General features: G+C 37.6%; 1 protein-coding gene across 1 annotated transcript; it reads left to right on the top strand.

Annotated features, from left to right (window-relative positions):
• The first annotated feature begins 5,953 nt into the window (after positions 1-5,953).
• On the top strand, positions 5,954-9,706 carry LOC145137860 (acyltransferase GLAUCE-like). The gene is made up of 2 exons (XM_079072001.1): positions 5,954-6,429; positions 8,740-9,706. The coding sequence occupies exons 1-2, from the start codon at positions 5,959-5,961 to the stop codon at positions 9,625-9,627; spliced, it is 1,359 nt and encodes a 452-aa protein (XP_078928127.1). The 5' UTR covers positions 5,954-5,958; the 3' UTR covers positions 9,628-9,706.
• Positions 9,707-22,055: the final 12,349 nt, after the last annotated feature.

Here is a 22,055-nt window from a genome sequence, read left to right as displayed (position 1 = left end):
GGGTTATTGTGCTTAACACTTTGTGAGAACATGTTTTGGTATGTTGGAGCAAAACTACCATACATGGACGTAAAGATCGAAGATTTATGTGACAACTGAGTCTTGAGATGCTAGATCTAGTGTTTGGAGTGGTAGTTCTGCTTTGAATCGTCTGAATGAGAAATGAGTTTGAATGGACTCGCCGAGTCGATGAGCTGACTCGATGAGTCGGTGAGGGTTTGTTCCGATGAGCTTGATCATGCGATAACTCGGCGAGTTGGATGTCAACTCGACGAGCTGAGCTGGACCTTCACGAGACTTCTGAGGAAACGAGTGGACTCAACGAGTCACATAGGTGCACTCGGCGAGTCGGGTAAAACATGGACTGTTGACTCGAGTTTGACTTCTGTTGAATTAGGGTTTGGTCAAACATGAGTAATGGAGACCATGGAGGGGTAAAATGGTCTTTTATCCACTTCCAGAGTTAGAGAAAGAAAGAATAGCCTTCAGTTATTAGAGTCGTGAAAAGAGTATTAATTAGAGATATTCATCATTTGTGTTAGGCGGAGGCTAGTTCGAGATTCAAGTACGAGGTTATTTGCTTGCTTGCGAGGTGAGTCTTCTCACTATACTTACCATGAGTGGTACCTTTATGTGGCTGAGATGTCTTATGTGTTATACTGAGTACTGTGATATCCTGCATCATGTCTGTGACAATCTGAAATTTTTATCTTATACACTTATTCAAAATCAATGAAGGTTAGAATTGTTTTTGCTATTTTCTAGCACTATTTAGCATCAAATAGAGTGTTTAAAACCTAGTATAATCAAGGTATGAGTCGTGGGATGAGTTTTGAGAGTGTAAAACCTTGAAAATGAGACAAACACTCCAACCTATAGAGTGTGCGGCCACACACTTGTGTGTACGGCCACACACAAGAGTGTGCGGCCACACACCCATCCCAACCGCACACTCTCACCTATATATATTCAACACTTAGTTATTTTGAACACTTTTTCCACTTCTTCAAAGCTAGAACTTGTTTTCTCTCAAGTATCATCCAAAGTTTCACTTCAATCTTCAATCAAGTGAGTGATTCCTTCCTTGTTTAGCTAATACATGACCTTAACTAGCCTTTTCCCTTGATTTGATCCATGAAAACACCTATTTGGTGTTAGAACACCAAGAACACCAAGAACACACACTACTTTTGGGGCTTTTAACTACACTTTTAAGCCTCTAAATCGGGTATACACTTGCAATAGCTTGTTATAAGCTAAAGACCCTTGAATTTACACATGAAAAACGCCATTTCATATGATCTTCAAGTGTGTACGGCCGCACACACCATGTGTACCGCCGCACACACCAAGTGTAGCCGCACACACCATTTTTAGGTCCAAAAATGGCAATAAACTCCATATAAGGCTAAAGCATGAAGTAAGAAACCTTCCTAGATGAGTCCTAAAGCCTTAAAATACATTTTGGCACATTCCATAGGGAGTGTGCGCCCGCACACACACCCTGGCCGCACACCCTGGCTGCACACACACAAATAGTGTGTATTTTGACCATACACTCCCTTGTATAGCCATATACCCCTTATATACAATCATATATGGTTGTAACACTTCAAAATAAGTGTTTACTAGTCCCTAAGGTGGTTCAACTTCAATAATTAGTTGTTATAAGCACTAATTGTATTCATATATGTATCATTATATGTTAAATAGGATCCGCGTGTGTGTTCAAGTCCTCACTTGACACTTAGCATCCTATACCATCCGTTCATCAAAACCACTCACTACAGGTGAGTTCATACCCCTTAATTAACCTTTTAAATGTTTTTAAATGCTTTTATGGGGGGATACAAGTTGAACAATTATAGTTATTATATCAATCACATGTGATTAATAACTACCAAACAAGTTGATTTCTTACTTTTCAAACTGTGATATCAAACTGTTTTACTTCAAACTGTTTTACAAACTCTTTTACATATCAAATACTTTTATTAAACTCTTTTAAACTTATATTCTGTTAAATGTGTACCTATATAGATATAGTTATATAAGTATGATTGAAAGGACTTAGGACTGATAGCTCACCTTACTTCCTGTTCCTTGTTTGGTTGTGGACTTAGGGTATTCCGGTTATTTGTCCGAAGGTCGTTTGAATCCTAGTTATATATCATGTATATGTATATAGATATAAAGGTTCCTTCTTTCATTCAGTTCAATACCTTTGGGTAGCAAAGGTATACACACATGTACATACATTCAAACAACATTGCTAGCAAACTATAATAGGTATAGTTTAGGGAGATACTAATACTATTACTAGAACAATAAAACATACAAAGAGTCAGTTCATACATGAGTCAATACTATACAGAGAGAACATAACATACAGATAGAGAATACTATGATGAGAAACAAACAATACCATACAGAGAGAACAAACATACATGCTAGATAGGGAGAGAACACACAATACAGCTAACACATACATATAATAGAACATTACTACAGTTATGTGAGCCACGTAACGGGGCATGGCATCACCTGTCATGACCGTTTTGTATCTAGAATCTCCTTAAGTGGAGAGCGTATGAGTTTGTGTATAGATCTATACTGGATTGACTATCCTACACCTTGCTGCTCGCTACAGTGGGACTTGCAAGTCTACGGGTGCCAAACATCATTTCTTACGACGTCTTACATCGTCGTTTTTCTAGAGTCGGTAGCAGGGTACAGGCCGATCACATGGTACTTTAAATAACAATTGGTTTAAGGTAGTTAGTACAGCAGTAGTTACTTAATACAACACTACAATACTATTTCATTTTCCCATTGCATTCACTTTATGAACTTCACACAATAAACAGTAATGTAAAAACTATATTTTTGGTTAATGATAGTCAGATTTGGGAAAATACATACTCTTACAAGAGACACACACACAGATACTAGATGCCTTGGTAGAAGGCTACTTTTAGTAGGAAACATAGAGTTTTCTAGGGGAGTTCAAACAATTACAAACTTTTACAAACTTATACATCTCAGACTTACAAACACTTTCATACAAACAACGATACTAAAATACTTATGATCTCACCAGCTTTAAAGCTGATAAACTCTTTCAAAATAACTTGTATTCTCAGGTCACCAGTAGACAGGTACCGGAGCCAGGTTTTGAGAAGATGGAGCTCGTTCAAGACTCATCTTTTATTTTGATTCATATTTTTGGTGTCTATATAACTTGACAGAACACACTTGTATTAAATTATATTATTAATGCAATGGATGATGTTGTTGCTTGTTTACTACTATGCATTGTTGTGATACTGTACATGACGTCCTCCACCCCCGAACGATTTCGCCGTTCCGGTTTTGGGGTGTGACAATGTCTATGTGATTTATGTTGTGTATTATTCTGTGCTTACTGAGTTAGAACCAAAGGGTCCACCCGAGTTCTGGACCGAAGGGTCCTACTGAGACACATTGACCGGAGGGTCTTATTGTGTTATAGCCTAGAGTGGCTAATGGGATATGTGTGGTATTTTGGGGAACTCACTAAGCTTCGTGCTTACCGTGTTATGTGTTATGTGTTTAAGGTTTTCTCAGGATCACGGGAAGGCACCGGCTTGATTGTACACACCAGTGAAAGAGTTATGTTTTGAGGATCCTGGATTTTAATCAAACAATTATGGAGTTGCGATTTGTAAATTAAATAAATGAGATTTTGCGAAATATGTTAAGAGAATTATATGATTTTAAATGAAAATTTTGTTTGAAAATTTACGGTGTTATAGAATTACATCGGTTCCTTTATATGTGAGAAACTATACATCCATATCTAACTATAGGCTTTGGAATTTTGGCATTTGAAGTTCTGATGAATTTATTACGATTTTTTGAAGACAATGCATGAAAGCTGTGACAACATGGACCAACCTGAGAGGATTGCCAATTTTACCCCTCAAGGAGTTGGAATTTCAAAATGTGATTCAAAGTTTGAAGAAACTAGACACACTAAGATTTCCAGAAAACTAAGTCTCAAGATTTTTAGATGTTCTTATTGAGCTGCACGGATTTTAGAAGTTGGAGGACAGATTTGAGAAAATTGATCATAATAGCTTCTAAATCACTTTTGGTGTTCTATTAAGTAATTAATGGTTAAGCCTTAAGTTTATCACTTTTAACATAATTTTTGGTTAATTATTAGGCTATAGAGATGTGTTATTCAATTTAAACTAAGGGCCTTAATGCTTGGCTTAATGAGGGTTCAAAGTTAAGGATTTTCACATAAAATGCCACTTTCACACTTATTAAGTTCTTTCAAACAATATGACAAACACCTGGTGTGCATGAAATCCTACAGTGACCATCAACTCTCTAATAGACTCCAATTCAGCCCCTAGAGCTTACAATTTTCAATAAAAACAATCCAACTGTACATATAATTCCTCACACAAGCAAGCAAATCAACAAGCAAGTTCGTACTTCATCAACAACAAGAAAACATAAGGGAAATTTTCAAGTAGAACGTCTTCTATGATGTGAAATCAAGTATTAGACATCGATTAGTTGTTCATTATAAGCTTAATTTCATTAATTTCCTGAGAAATCGAGTCAATTTAGGTTGAAAAAATGCAGGTGTATAAACTGAAAAATTACTACCTGGAAGCTCTCATAGACCGTCTTTGTAGAGATCAACTTCACTGTCGATTGGGACTTGCGGGAGAGATAGTTAACAATGAGTTCCGTCAATGGTGATGTTGGTTCAAATTACCCAGAAAGATGTGTAGAGAGAGAAAGATATGTAAAGAGAGAAACGGGAGAGAGAGATATGTAGAGAGAGAAAGATATTTAGAGAGAGAAATAGAAGAGAGAGAAAGATATGTAGAGAGAGAAATAGAATAGAGATATGTACAGAGAGAAAAATATGTAGAGAGAGAAATATGAGAGAGAAAGAAGAGAGAGAATGTCTATAAAAATAAAAATAAAGTTTTAATTATGTTTTAATAAAATTAAAATATTTTTTAACATATCATTAAAATTTCAAAATTTAAAAATTATTAATCAAAATTTGTTCTCAAATGTTGTCGCAATAAGACGATGAATTCAAAAATATAACGACTTCAAAACCTCTTCCTGATTTTTTGAGATTATTTCTCTTAGGATAAACAAACCTTGATATTTTCATTGTATTAAGCGGAAAACAAAATGGCTGAAGCGTATTTTCGATATTTCATATTGAAACTTTTAGGCTGGAAAAAAAATCAGGGAATGAGGTGATAAAAAATCAGGGAATGAGGTGATAAGATGCCACATGGCAATAGATGTATTATTTTATTAGTTTTATTAGATAGACAGAAGTAGACAGACAGAGGTGGATAAGATAAGATACGGAAATTTTCTATTTCAATGAAAATAAGGATAACAATTGATTTTGATATTAGTGACATGTAAAAATACCACAATGAATCCTAACGATTCTCACCTTATGTATGTTGTAGCTCAAAGTGAAAGAGCCCCTGGGCTGATGGAGGAAATCAGGAGTGGCGTGGGTGGGTTGTGGACTCATTTTTCAATAAATATTAACTTTTTAATTTAAAATAAGTAAAAAAAATTGTAAATTTAATTATATAAAATCAAATTAGTCATTTTAGTTTGAACATCACAAAATTTGTAATGAAACAAGAAATATATATACAATAGCATTTTTTGCAATAAAAATTTTTATGGGACTGGAACCACATCATTTTTGCCGTTTACTCTAGCTTTTTAATATGAAATATAGAAAATAATGATTTTAATATTTTTTAGAACGATTTTTTAGAAAATAATGATTTTAAAAATTATTAAATCTTTGTTTTTTTTTTGTTTTTTTTGTTTTTTTTTCTGAAAATCATTCTTATTAAAGGGTATATCAACATCAAAATCAGAATTCCAAAGCATGCACCAAATTTCAGAATGGGAACTCTCAACCAATCCCCTATTAAATCTTTCATTTCTAAAATCATTCAAGACCTCAAAGTCACCATCCATGACACAATCACTATCTTTCCTTCTCATGAGACCGAAAAACAGTCGATGTTTTTATCGAACATCGACCAGGTTCTCAATTTTAACGTGGAAACTGTCCATTTTTTTGTGGCGGACCCTCGGTTTCCGCTACAAATAGTGGCAGAAAAACTTAAATCTGCACTGAGTGAGGTGTTGGTTGTATACGATTTCTTGGTAGGAAGGTTGAAGTTGAACCTTGAGTCTCAACGGTTTGAGGTTGATTGTAATGGAGCCGAGGCTCGGTTTGTGGTGGGCAAGAGTGAGTTCGAGTTGGGTGAAATTGGTGACTTGGTGTATCCAAATCCTGGTTTCACACAACTGGTACAAAAGAGCTATGATGATTTGGCCATACATGATAGACCACTTTGCATTATTCAGGTATATTTATTTACATGAATTAACTGATAAATGTTTACACAGTTTAGAACAAATCAAAAATTATAAATTTTTTTTTAAAAAAAAGCCCATAAAAACATTAGTTTTGCCGATGAGCTTATACACGTAGCAGAAATACAACCCGTCTTAATTTTTAAGAAAAAAGTTGAAGAACTATATTGTTTTCCAACTTAATCATATGGTGATAAAATGCAACGTATTTATGGAAAACGGAACTGTTATAAGTAGAATAAAAGTCTATATAGAAAGACAACCGGTCTAATGATCCGTGATGAAAGTCTACATACAAAATAATAGAAAAGGGAAAATACTAAATAATATATCACGTTAACCCTTAATAAGCTATTAATGGAATAATCGTGATGTTGATACATGTTAGTGACATAAGGTTAATCATCATTTCGAAACATTATATATATATATATATATATATATATATATATATATATATATAGAGAGAGAGAGAGAGAGAGAGAGAGAGAGAGAGAGACTTCATTTGAGAACCAAAAGATTTACGAAAACCTGAGAATTCTTAATCCGCTCATCATTTTTCAAAACCAATATCACCGTTGAACTCCTAGAGTTGCATCTAAATATGAATGCATGCATATTTATGTTTTCTGTGTTTTTTTTGAAATTTTCAAGTTGCGATTCTCTTAAACGTTGTTATTAGAGTCTGATTATTGTTTTGTTTTTGAAAATTTTTGAATAAAAACACTAAATGTGCATGCATATATATGAACTTTGAAATGTGTATATATACATATTTAAAAACAAAAAAGTCGTCAAAACTTTTTTTGAGGCTATATATGGATTAAACGCACCATTTGAAGACTAATAGTACTCTTGGTTATTAAAATCATGAGTGGATTAGGAGTTCTCGGGTTCTCAAGAATCTTTTGGTTCTCGCAATAACTTAACCGTGTGTGTATATATATATATATATATATATATATATATATATATATATATATATATATAGTGCGGACGTGTGTGAACAGTATTATTATATGAGAATAACTAAGAAAATAGGTTGTTTGGTAAGGTGAATACGTTCAACCTCACACAACTATCGTCATTATCAAGCATTTTCACTAATTTTTAATCAATTTTGTTCTCACGCATCGTTTTTCACTCATTTTCATTCTTACAGAATATGATTATCAATAACACATTCTGACAGAATGAGATCCATAAAAAGAAGTTTATAATACCCTTATAGACGATTTATTTAGTGAGAATGCGTGATAATGACAATAATTATGTGAGGTTGAACGTATTCATATTACCAAGCAACATATTTTCTTAGTTATTCTCACATAATAGCACTAGAATAGCATTGTCTACACATCTGCACAATAGATGTTTATCCATATTTGAACCATAAAGATTATTTTTGTAATTTAAATAACTTCTAGATTAGATTACGTATGAATAAAGAAAGGACATGTGTCAATTGTTCATTGGTTTCTAAGTTGATACCCTAGTTATTTATTTTCTATAGAACCTAAATATCTCTCTCTCTCTCTCTATATATATATATATATATATATATATATATATATATATATATATATATATATATATATATATATATATATATATATATATATATATATATATATATGAACAAAACCTTGTAAGGGTATCCTCTTAATTCTTAAATAAAGCAATTTAAGTAATTATACTCACCAAAGGCTTCTAATCCAACGGTATCATGTGTTGTCATCAATCCTTGAGATCGAAGGTTTAAAAATAGTAAATATAATGTGTATATATCAAAAACATTTTTTAAATTTATTTCTGACTCGGTAATAATAAGATATACACTAAATCCATACACCCATAAATAAATAAACGTGAGATGTTAAAAAACTTTTTTAACCTTTTACTCTAATATTAAATGTTGTACAACTTAAAAGACGGATAAAGAGAAAATTATCTGGACGAAGTTGGTGTTGCCATTGTTCATCTCTTATTTATGACACCGAAGACTGCAGTTATTTACCTTTTTCTAATGGTCACCTTTATTCAACGTTTCGGTTCTATTATTTTGACTTTATAAAGTCGAAACTATGATCAGTTTTATTTGAATACATAGTTCAAAACTAACCATTTTATTTTTATCTTAAATCGCAATAATCTTTTCTAAAACATCTAAATGATTGCAGAACTTGTTTCCAAATAAAGATTCAGTTTGTTTTTAGTTAACCAGTTGATATACATATCATGTATCAATAAAAGAATTCGTGTGAGTAATGAATATGGTAAAATTTCATGTGTTTTGAACAGTTAACATCCTTCAAATGTGGTGGTTTTGCAATTGGTGTGGCAACAAACCATGCAATTTCTGATGGCATAAGCGTCAAAACCTTCCTAGAAAACTTAGCTTCTTTGGCTGCTGATAAACCCCTCGCTACCACTCCCTGCAACGATCGCCACCTCCTGGCAGCAAGATCGCCGCCACAGATCCAATTCGACCACCCCGAGCTGCTCAAGATCCCAACCGGAATCGACCTCCCAAGCCCTACGGTTTTCGACACCCCAGAAGGTGAACTCGACTTCAAGATCTTCAAGCTGAGCTCAATCGTGATAGCCCACCTCAAGCAGAAGGCCAAAGATGAACCCTTTTCGACCAACGCGAAAATCACAGGGTTCAATGTGGTTGCCGCCCATGTTTGGCGGTGCAAAGCCTTGTCCTACGGCACCGATTACGACCCAGAGAGGGTTTCCACGGTTCTGTACGCCGTAGACATCCGGTCCCGGTTGGGTCTGCCGCCGTCATACGCTGGCAACGCTGTTCTGAGCGCGTATGCATCTGCGCGATGCAAGGAGATTGAAGAAGGTCCGCTGTCGAAGCTGGTGGAGATGGTCACTGAAGGTACTAAACGGATGACGGGTGAATATGCACAATCTGTGATTGATTGGGGAGAAGTGAACAAAGGGTTTCCGAAAGGTGAGTTTCTGATTTCGTCTTGGTGGCGATTAGGATTTGCAGACGTGGAGTATCCATGGGGGAAACCAAGGTACAGTTGTCCGGTGGTTTATCACCGGAAAGATATAATATTACTATTTCCGGACATCATCGGAGAGAGCAACAATGAAGTCAACGTCTTGGTGGCTTTGCCTAGGAAAGAAATGGAAAAATTTGAGGCCCTATTTCACAAGTTCTTGGCATGATCATAGAAGTCTTTAAAAAGTACCTTGGTTAATTTGGTTTTGAAGCATAATGATATATGTATACACACAATAAATGTAATGTAAGTATGTAACTGAAGTACTTGTATTTGTAATGTATTTCAACATATATGAATATACCTATCATAAGTTGTCTAAACTATATTAAAATATCATTATGTATGGATACTGTTACGGATTTGACCATATATAGCGAATATCATGAAGATGAATGAAGAGCTACAAGAACATATTCTCCTGAACTTGCAAAACCGGCCAATTCATCTTCCATCCTTATTTGGTTGTAAGTTGTTTCATTCTACTTTGTGCAATCTTTATCCAAATTAAAGCTCATTTGTAAACATAGGCTATGATAATCATAAACTAAATTTAAAACCCATTGAACCAAACATGCGTTCGTAAAGTGTTCGATTGAAATTTGAAAGTTCGTTTATAAATGTTTATTTAAAAAATATCAAATTACATAAAAGCCCCCCCCCCCCCCCCCCCCCCCCCCCTTCTCTTAGTTTATGACACATAAGACATCCATTTTCTTGGTTTTTTTTTTCTTTCTATTTCTGACCATTTACCCGGTAAGTATTCTCACCTCCCGACTACAACCAATGGGTAAATGACAAAAAACAAATCACTACACTTTAGCTTCCTCTTTGTTTTCGTCACTTTAAAAAATTTGCAAAATGCATTTATCTTCTTGAGTTATTTTCCAATGTTGACCACGTAACAAGCTATACCTTGTTTTGTCGATTGTTATGATCCTAATGTGGCTTACAAAGGAAAAGAAATCAATTATCTTCATAATCATCAAGTGTAACATCCCAAAAACCGTGGTAGAATTTTCATTTTTCAATCACCCAATAATACAACCAATTTGTTCCAAATCAACCATAGTATAAAATATTCTCAACATCGGAGTGAAATCAAATGTCAATCTAAAATAAAATCAAGGGGATGTTGTGCAATCACGTCGGGTCCTTACCTTTCGAACTGGAAGTACCTAAAAATGTTAAAGCACAAAATCGTAAGCACAGAGCTTAGTGAGTTCCCCAAAATACCACATACCAACATACATTGTTATGGGCTACCCACGTGGTCTTACATACAAGTGTCATGGGCCGCCCCATGGTCTTTCATACCATTGTCATGGGTTGTCATCATGTCTTCCCCTGCAGTGCATTGGCTACCCCAAGGTCTTACACAGAAGTGTCATGGGCTACCCCCATGGTCTTTCATACAAATCTGTAGACAAACAAATCTCACACTCTAGCCGCCGAAACTAGAACTCCACAAACTAATCAATACACCATAAGACCCTAATTAGAAATCAAAGTAATAATTCACACTCAAGGGTCTTAGCCCATAATCACTCTCTCTTTCTGGGTAAAAGACCAATTTATCCTTCCATGAATATGGCCCACACTAATTGATCCAAAAACCTATTTTGACCAAAAATTCATTTATGGAGCTACGTCATACGTACCATCATGCTCTACGCCCGGCGTAGAGCCTTCTGGTGGAATACGGGACAAAATCAGGCCATGCCCTGCGTAGCCAAGATTATGCCCGCATAATTGCTCTGTTTTGCCAACTTCTTATTAACTCCTTAATACATAAGGACCAAACGTCCAAATCTCATATATGTTCCCAAATAACATCCTAAGTGATAAAGTCTCATAATTTATGCCTTTGCATGGCTTAAAGGAGTATAATACGAAACCCTAAGTCCAAAATACACTCCAATGCCCAAAGACTCATGCATAGAAGGATGAGAGTGACCAAGATCCCGTTTTTATCACTCTACAAGCTCAGAAATGATAGAAAATGCCACTCATAAGGTCTGGAGTAGCTCATACTCACTAAAACCAATGTCAAGGGACAAAAATCTCATAAAACCCATAACTAGCTAGATCTATCAAAGGAATCATCAAGGTTCAAGTTGTAGACTCCCAAGTACTCCTTCAATGGCCTTCTTCTTCACAAAACACAAAAGAATCACTCAAATGTTTCAAAGTTCATACTAAGGGGCTAGGGTTTCGAGGTGAATGAATGGACGGGTGGAGGATAACTATGGAGAGGGTATCAAGAAGTTAAGGCCCTTAAATATGGATCACAACCCCACAATTAGGGTTTAAACCCTGCACACCTACACCCTGCGTAGATATATCTACGCCCCGCCTAAGGCATTAAACCCTCGCCAAGATTTATTGACCTACGCCATGCGTAGGTGACTATCCTATGCCCCGCATAGGACCAAATTTCCCAAAAATTAAAACATTAATAATAAAATAAATGTACCTAAGGAAACGAGTGTTACAACTCTCCCCACTAGAATTAGACATCGTCCTCGAAGCCCGTTGCTGCAAATAAATTTGAGTAATGTTCCATCATCTCATCCTCAGGCTCCCACGTCCAATCTGAACCGTTTCGGTGCTGCCATTGCACCTTAGCTATAAGATTCCGAGAAATCAGTGTGAAATTTTCATTTTTCAAAAACAACCCAAAGACCATAATTATTTACAAAACATCGTTCCAAAAGTAATAATCATAAATCATAGTGTCTCAAAACCCAATAACATAAAATTTGAAGGATGTGCACGATCACGCATTTGCTTTCCCCCGATCATCTAGAGTACCTGAAACAATAAACTGAAACCGTAAGCTAAAGCTTAGTGAGTCCCCCCCTTCGCAAAGTACCACATAGAACCAAATAGATAATCATATAACATACTGAGTCCGTAACCTCCCGGTTGCATTACCCTGGCCCACAACCTCCCGGTTGGATTACCCTGACCCACAACCTCCCGTTTGGATTGCCCTACATAATGCATATTGGGTCCACAACCTCCCAGTTGGACTGCCCCAGCCCACAACCTCCCGTTTGGATTGTCATGAGTTTGTTGTGTAATATCCCAAGACCAGGTATACCTTATAAACCCTTGTTCTTTTGGTAATTATCAAGTTTGGCCCTTATTTGAGAAAAGGTGGTAAATGAGTACGTGGGGCGTACGCGTGTGTACGCTCAGCGTACTCATGTGCGTGTTTTTGACGCGGACGCCACCTAGTACGATGGGCGTACTAGGCCCAGATAGAAAACCCTAATTTAGGGTGTGTCCCTATTTAAAGGACATGATGGCCTCATTTCTGGCCACCATTCCCAGACATCAACCCTCTCAAACCCTAATTTCTCGTCCCTTGAGCTTGTGTGCCCATTTGTGAGCTATTAAGTGTTCTTGTGGTTTCTTTGGAATGAAGAATGAGCTTTGAAGAGGAAGGAGTGGAAGTCCAAGCTTTGGATCTGAGCTTATTTGTGGTTGGAGCTTCAATTAGAGGTATAAAGCTCAAAAATTTCTCACCCTTTTGATTTGTGCATCATTTTAGTTCATTTTAGGGTTTTGGTCCCAAAGTTGGATGCTTTATGAGATATTGAGCTCTAGAGTTTATTATCAGCTCCTTTGAGTGTTTTTAGTGGTGTAGAGTCATAAAAATCGAGACTTGGACGTTTAAACCAACCCATGCATGGGATATGAGCATTCTTGAGAATAAAGAGTGAGACTTTTGGTGTTTGTGACTTTATCAGCCATGCAAAGGCTTAAAGTCACAGACTTTATGGAGTACGAGCCTTTAGAGAGTCCAGATCTGAGATTTGAGCTTAGGTCTTAACGGATTAAGACCAAATGAGTAGGAAGAGCAAAACTGGGACGTACGCTGAGCGTAATCCCAGTACGCGTAGCGTAGGGTCGAGAATCCCCGATAAATGCATGGCGATGGAGTACGCCCTACGTAGAAGGCTGGTACGCGCGGCGTACGTGCTGCCGTTGACTTTTTAGTTGACTTTTAGGGTTTGGTCAATTGGTGGACTATTGAGGCCATGGAAGGGTAAAATGGTCTTTTATCCTTCTATGAGTGTGTAGAAGGGTTTAGTCTAGCTTCTTTGACAACCGTTATTAATTAGAGATAATTATCGTATGTGTTAGGCGGAGGCTAGACCGGTGATTTGAGTTCGAGGTTGTCCGATTCCTTACGAGGTGAGTCTTCTCACTATACTTACCTTAAGTGGTAATTTTGTGTGACCGGAGGGTCTTGTGTGCTTATATTGAGTATCGTTGTATCCACATTATGTTTTTGTGATTTATACTATGTATTATTATGAGCTTGCTGAGTTAGGACCAAAGGGTCCACCCGAGTTGAGGGACCGGAGGGTTCCACTGAGACACATTGGCCGGATGGTCTTATTGAGCATAGCCATGAGAGGCTAATGTGATGTGTGTGGTATTTTGGGGAACTCACTAAGCTTCGTTCTTACCGTGTTATGTGTTATGTGTTTCAGGTACTTATCAGGATCACGGGAAGGCGCCAGCTTGATTGTACACACACGAGTTGGAGATATGTTTTTAGAGGATCCTGGATTGTGATTTAAATAATTAATGAACATTTGTTTTTGATAACTTGATATTGGGTGATTTTTATGGTTGTGATAATGAGATTAATGTGAATTTTAAATAAAAAATTTGTTTGGAAATTTACGGTGTTACATGTTGACTGACCGCACCAAGTAGTACAGTCTCAACCCAACCACACTATGTCGACATATAACGGATAACATATATTCAGCAAACACATAATCGTATAACTAGTCATCAGACTAGTAGGGAGATATACATATCACTATCGCATAGAAACATCCTATATACCAGGATACATAATCTGGTGGGTTAGTATTGGTGTCTTTGACCCACAAATATAGTGAGGGAAAAACTCACCTCTCAGTCTGAACAACTAGTTGAATAGGTCACTGCTTCCAATATCAGCTCTACCAGTCACGTATACATCAAATAGTGACCAATCTCAAATACAACTCAAAATACCCAAAATACCCTTAGGTCACACTTGGTCAAATCATATAAAGGTGTTTAAATAGTGCACAAACTCCAAATATTAGGGTTTTGGTCCAAGCCACACGTACGCCCAACGTACGCTATGAAACACGCGTTTCTCCAAAACGCTTCAAGGGACCATTTTTGCAACCAATTCTCATACCAAGGGTTAAAGATGTAAATACCAGAATATCCGGATATTACAATTCTCCCCCACTTGAACTAGAATTCATCCTCGAAGTCCGCTGTTATGAACAACTCGGGGTAGTGCTCTTGCATCTCTGCCTTAGGTTCCCATGTCCACTCGGAGCCTCTCCAATGCTGCCACTTAATTTTGACTAAAGACACCACCTTGTTGCGCAAGGCCTTCGTCTTCCCATCCAAAATCGTCACCGATCTCTCAACATAATTTAGGAGATCATCAAACTGAATATCATCCAAAGGAACAACCGCTGAATCATCAGCCACACACTTCCGAAGCAGGGAAACATGGAAGGTAATGTGAATCTGATTGTGTTCCTCAAGTGAATCCAACTGGTAAGATAATTTGCCAACCCTGGCGATCACTTGAAACGGACCAAAATTTCCTCAAGTGTATGAACGGTCTGCCCACTCTGACCGTCATTCTGCGAATGATAAGCAGTGCTAAAATGCAACCTTGTACCTAGTTCCTCGTGGAACCTCTGCCAAAACCGCGAAGTGAACCGAACATTATGATGTGATACAATAGAAACCGAAACATTATTACAGGTGATGATCTCACACACATACACATCGACCAATTTCTCAGCCGAGGAACTCTCTCGAATAGCTAAGAAGTAGGCCCTATTGGTTAGACAGTCCATTATCACCGAAATCGCATCAAACCCCTTAGTCGTCCGATGCAGCTTGGTGATGAAGTCCATGGTGATCTATTCCCATTTCCAAATGGGAACCTCCAAAGGTTGAAGCTTGTCATGCGGCCTCTGGTGCTCGGTATTGACCATCTGGCAGGTCAAGCACTTCTTGACATACGAGGATATCTCCCTCTTCATGCACGACCACCAGTAACTAAGTCTCAAGACTCGATACATCTTGGTGGCTCCGGGGTGTATTGAAAATCTGGACTTGTGTGCCTCCTCTAACACGGTTTTCCAAATCCCACCAAAATCTGGTACCCAAACCCAACCACACCGGGTCAATATTCCACGACAGTCAGTAGAAAAACCTGTCAATCTCCCCCGTGATTCGCTCCTGCTTCCAACTCTCTTTTTTGACTCCCTCAACCTAAGCCTCCCTAATTAAATCCAACAATGGTGAATCAATCAAAATCCTCATACATAGGCTCCCAATAGTAGAACTAGCCAACTTGTGGCTCAAAGCATCAACGACCACATTCGCTTTCCTGGGGTGGTACAAAATCCCGCACTCATAATCTTTACTACGTCAAGCCGCCTCCATTGTATCGTGTTCAGATTCAGTTGATCCATGAGATATCTAAAACTCTTGTGATCCTGGTAGATGGTACACCGGACCCCATGCAAATAATGTCGCTAAATCTTGAGAGCAAACACCACTGCTCCCAACTCCAAATCATGTGTCGGATACCGATTTTCATGCAGCTGCAGCTTCCTAGAAGCATACACAATGACTCTCCCTCGTTGCATAAGCACCACTCCCAAACCAATGATGGAAGCATCACAGTAAACCACAAAATCTTGAACCCCTCAGGGAGATTCAACAATGGGGACTCACATAGCTTTTGTCAGTGTCTTGAACGCACCCTGTTGCTCCGACCCCCAACGGAAATCCACACCCTTCATCTTCAGACCAGTGAGGGGTACAACAACCTTGGAGAAATCTTGAATGAATCTCTGATAATACCCTGCTAATCCCAAGAAGCTCATGATCTCAGAAGGAGACTTCAGGGCCTCTCACTGTATAACTGCCTCAATCTTGGCCGGATCGACCAAAATCTTGTTTTGGTTAACGAGGTGTCCCAAGAACTGGACCTCTCATAACCAAAACTCACACTTCGAGAACTTAGCATAAAGTCGTTCCTACCTCAAAACTCCTATAAGCTCTCAAAGGTGCTCCTCGTGTTGCTCCCTGGTCTTGGAATACACCAAGATATCATCATTGAAAACAATGATTGATCGATCGAACATCGGCCTGCATACCCAATTTATCAAGTCCATAAACGTTGCAGGCACATTGGTGAGCCCAAATGGCATCACCGCGAACTCGTAATGACCAAAATGATTATGAAACACGGTCTTCTCCACGTCCTACTCTCTAACCCTCATCTGATGATACCCCATCCTCAAATCGATATTGGAGAACCACGATGCACCCTGCAACTGATCAAAGAGGTCATCAGTCGGATAGAATTGGGTAATGGTTCTTCATCGTTAACTTGTTCAACTCTAGGTAATCAATACACATCCGGTGTGAACCATACTTCTTCTTGAAAAACAAGATCGATGCTCCCCACGGTATACTGCATGGTCTAATAAATTGCTTGCCCAACAGCTCTTGTAGTTGATAGGACAACTCATGCATCTCAGGTGGTGCCAATCGGTACGACGCCTTAGCAATCAGAGCCGCACCTAGAACCAAATCAATCCTGAACTCTACCTGCCTCTCAAGAGTCACACCGGGTAACTCCTCCGGGAACACATATACAAACTCCCTAACTATAGGCACATCCGAAACTAAAACCTCTTTCCCAGTCGAGTATTGACCACATACACAAGATAACTCATACAACCATGTTGAATATACTATCGATCCTTAGCAGCAGAACAAAAGTATGATCCAACCTGGGTACCCTCTCCATAAATGACCACTTCTTCCCACATGGGGTTCGAACTACCATTCGTTGACCCTTGAAGTCAGTTTTCACACCAAACCTGCTCAACCAATCCATCCCTAAAATCACGCATACATCCCCCATGGGGATAGGGATCAGATCAATCGGATAAGGCACTCCAAAAATATCCAAGACACAACCTTGATAGTCGCTCGATGCAGAAACCCCGTGTTCATTGGAAATAGAAATTCGTAATGGACACTCCAACTCTTCAAGAGCCAAGTCAAAACTCCTACTGAAAGACTGAGACACGAAAGACCGACTCGCACCCGAGTCAAAAAGCACAATATCAGGAAAAGAGTTCACTAAAAAGGTACCTTCTAGAATCATAAATATAAATATACCATAAAATAATTGACAAAATAATAAATAAAACATACCGGTAACGATGCTCGGGGTTGCCCTAGCCTCCTCTACAGCGAGATAGAAAGCACGACCTTGAGCCCTCGGGGGCTCTGCCTTACCCTGGCGTCCATTCGTGATCTGAAGGGTAGAAGTAGTTGGTGCTGAACAGGCCTGGCAACTAGCAAGGGACACGAGGCATGCACATGGCCCACCTGCTCACAGTGATAACAAATCCTGCTACTCAGCGAAGGAGCCTGCTGACGACAATCCTTCGCAAAGTGTCCCACCATGTCGTAATTATGGCATGCAGAAGAAGAAGACCGACAAACACCCTCATGAAACTTTCCGCACTTCCCATAAGTGCAGCCCCTCTATCCCCCAGAATGTGAATAAGCGGGGCTTGAACTCCTTTGTTGTCGGTTGTGACTGAACGGGAGCATGTCGCCGCTCCCTCGTCCGAATCTCCATCTCCATTTTGAAGGTTTGTGTCTATCGGATACACTACAAGTATTAAGAACAATCATAAAACTAATCTAAGGAAAACAATAAACAGAAAGTAAATAACACAGAATTTCTCCAAATTGTTCTTTCACAAAGAAAGAGATTTGTCTTCACCAAGAAGACGGGTCTGTCACTAAGACGAATGACACAAAGCCACGATCACAACATTAGGGTTTGCCCTAATATTGTATATATACTAATCTATGCATATCAATCCCATGATTTAAGGGATTGCGTCTAATCTATTTGTATCATTACCTAATATACAAAAATTATAATCGGATAACTGTACTATAAGTTGACGCTGCTAAGCTTGATACGTTGGCACTATAGATCTAGTAGACGATGATGATGATCTATCAGTGTGTCATGTATTTGAATCATCAGATCATAAGGTGTGACCTTACAATCTCCCCTATCTGATGATGTCAAAACTAATCTTCAATGAATGCTTTTGGCTCGTGTTGCCCTTGAGAGTAATAATGAAATCTTGACTCTTTCATTTTTAACGAATGCTCCCCCAAAGAATATGAATGACTTATCAAGCATTTATGAAATGCAGCAAACGACGGACAAATAGATAATGATCTTGAGTTGAGCTGAGAACGTTGACATCAGCTTAACTCGACTCCCCCTTAGAATGTGTTTTTCTGCAGTTCTAGTAGCGAGATTTCTTCAACGAGATTTTCATTTTTACCAAGATTCTCTACCCTTTTTGACATCAGCATCTAACTTCGAGCAGAATATAGTTTCAACTTTTAGTCTAGTAAGATTGTGATGTATCCTAATAGTGTGGGCTTAAACTACCATTCACTGACATAGTATTATATGATTTCAACAGTGTGTGGTTTCATACGCTGAATCATTAATCACTTTTATTAGAAGAAAAAGGGCAAGAGTGGTATGTTGTGTGTAATACATTCCGTAATGAAATGTACCCATCAGCAAAGATTTTTCGAATTCTCATCAGCATCTGGTATCATACGTTGAATCATAAAATTATAAAGAAGAATATCAGGGCAATAATCGATTATTTCAGTCACACTGAGGTGAAATCAACGTGAATCATTAACAATTTAACTCATCAACAAGAAGTGGTTTAAACTTCCGTATCATGGAGTAAGTTTCAATCTAGAATTAAAGATTCACCGTTAATTCATAATGGTACCATGTCATACCTCAGACTAGGAGGTAGGGACATGAACAACCCTTTGTCATTTAAGGACCTAAAAAGTATCTCTTACGTTGATGACTATGCAATCAGGGTAAGCCATTGGGTTTTGCTCAATGTTTCAGCAGAACATGAAACTTGATGCATATGGTAAGCATGCTTCAAAGGACAGGGTCAGGTAAAGATGATTAAATTAAAAATAAACACCCCAACCTTTCTATCAATATTTTTTTTTGGACCAGGATATCTCACTTTGAGAGTTTAGACAATGCTAGACAATCAGCGTGAGAGAGATTCCAACCTTTTTATTATATCACAAGTGATGTAGCTTTTTATTATTGAAGCGTTACAGAAGGATTCCAAGCTTCATGTTCATCAGGAGCAAGAGAATAAGTGAAGATCAGTCTTCGTAACCAACGAGTTAACTGGGTCGAATCCATAAAACCATCATGTCTTTAAGTTCAAATGAGGAAATTCCAGGTTTTATAGGATCATGAGTCAGTAGATGAAAACAAGACTTACTACATTGATGGTTGCTCTTTGCATCCATAACAGTGAGTGAATGAGAAAGAGGGTATCCTCAAGAAGAAAAGGACATAATGCCACTCTTTTTCTCAACACCAAGAACATTGAGATCTTTCAAGAAGGCTCCAGTCCTTAAAAATTCTAAAGCAATAAGATGCAGATAAATATTAGATAGGCTTGAAAGAAAATACATGTAAATACTAAATGTAAGAATTTGCAATCATAATAAAAGAAGCACTTGTTTTTGTGTTTTTCATAAGACAGAAAACAGTTAGAAAACGATTAATACATTGAAAGCATGCCAAGATCTGCAATTAATTTGTCCAAACTCTTTTCATCAAATGTATTGGTGAAAATGTCAGCCAGTTGATCAGTGGATGGATGTGACATCCCCATTTTCACGGCCAGAAAAGACCGATTTTTGTTTATGCTTTATAAAAATCAGAGTACTTCTTTTAATAAAAATGTTGCGGAATTTGTTCCCAGAAAAACATGATAAATACGTTATCAAAGCATTTCCGAAGAAATGTATTTTTATTCATTTAAAACATTTGGGATGTCATCGTCAATACAGAAACATAAGCATAAACAGAACTTACATTCATTTACACTAGTGATCTACATCTCTTTTAAATCTCTCAGTGCAAAGTAGCTTCGTATCGACACCTGTGATACAAATAAGCTGGAGTGGGCCAGGTTGGGAAACCTGGTGAGTACATAGGGTTTTCAACCCACAATAATATAATTATTATATTTAAACATCAAACAATCAACCCGATTACCCATCCCCGTTATCTTCTTTAATATTCCTTAAAGAATTATCTTAAGGGTCATCTCCTATATCATATTTAATTCTCATCTTTCTACCTCACATTTCCTTATATGCTCGTTCCTAAGGCATGAATACGTAGTTACAACGTCGCCTGAACTCGTAATTCATAGTAAGGGTTAGAGTATCATCGCATGAATATACAGTCACCACATCACCTGGACTCGTAATTCATCACCTACAGGTTATAAGTCTGCTGGTGTTTCCACGGGTTGTCTAGAATATTCCGTGGTCGCCATCTATGCTCTAGTAGATGACTACATCTCCAAATTGTCGGACAAGGTTATAGTATATTGCATCCTACATCACCTATCCATCACCTAATTATCTTCACCTTCCTATCATCACCTATCTCTCATCATTTTATTTCATCACACACCAACTATTTCGTCTACCCATGTTTTATCCCAACGTATTTGTAGATATAAAATAAATATATATTTAAATCATTTAAAAACATGTATAAAATCATTCATCCATCATAGACAGCAAGTATTCAGATAATATGCACACATAGCACGTAATTTATATAAAATACTTCATATCTATGTGTAAGATGAAAGGGACCATGCACTCACCTGTTAAAGTGATGATTCCAAACTCAGACAGCGCTTCGTTACTCTTAAAACAATTTCCTTCGACAAAACCTAGTATCAATACCACTAGGGTTTAGTCTAACGTTAACCGCGACTAATTAATAGTCTAGCTATTATTATTATTATTATTATATAAGCGTTAAACAACACTCTTATATAACTCATAATAATATCCCAAATAATTGTTTTAAGGTCCTAATAATGTTACTATAATTAATCAGATCATAAGGTGTGACCTTACAATCTCCCCTATCTGATGATGTCAAAACTAATCTTCAATGAATGCTTTTGGCTCGTGTTGCCCTTGAGAGTAATAATGAAATCTTGACTCTTTCATTTTTAACGAATGCTCCCCCAAAGAATATGAATGACTTATCAAGCATTTATGAAATGCAGCAAACGACGGACAAATAGATAATGATCTTGAGTTGAGCTGAGAACGTTGACATCAGCTTAACTCGACTCCCCCTTAGAATGTGTTTTTCTGCAGTTCTAGTAGCGAGATTTCTTCAACGAGATTTTCATTTTTACCAAGATTCTCTACCCTTTTTGACATCAGCATCTAACTTCGAGCAGAATATAGTTTCAACTTTTAGTCTAGTAAGATTGTGATGTATCCTAATAGTGTGGGCTTAAACTACCATTCACTGACATAGTATTATATGATTTCAACAGTGTGTGGTTTCATACGCTGAATCATTAATCACTTTTATTAGAAGAA

The sequence above is a fragment of the Lactuca virosa genome, chromosome 9, assembly GCF_052849685.1.
Source record: "Lactuca virosa cultivar CGN04683 chromosome 9, Lactuca_virosa_CGN04683_v6, whole genome shotgun sequence".
Lineage (NCBI taxonomy): Eukaryota > Viridiplantae > Streptophyta > Magnoliopsida > Asterales > Asteraceae > Lactuca > Lactuca virosa.
This window is presented reverse-complemented; position numbering and strand designations above follow the sequence as displayed.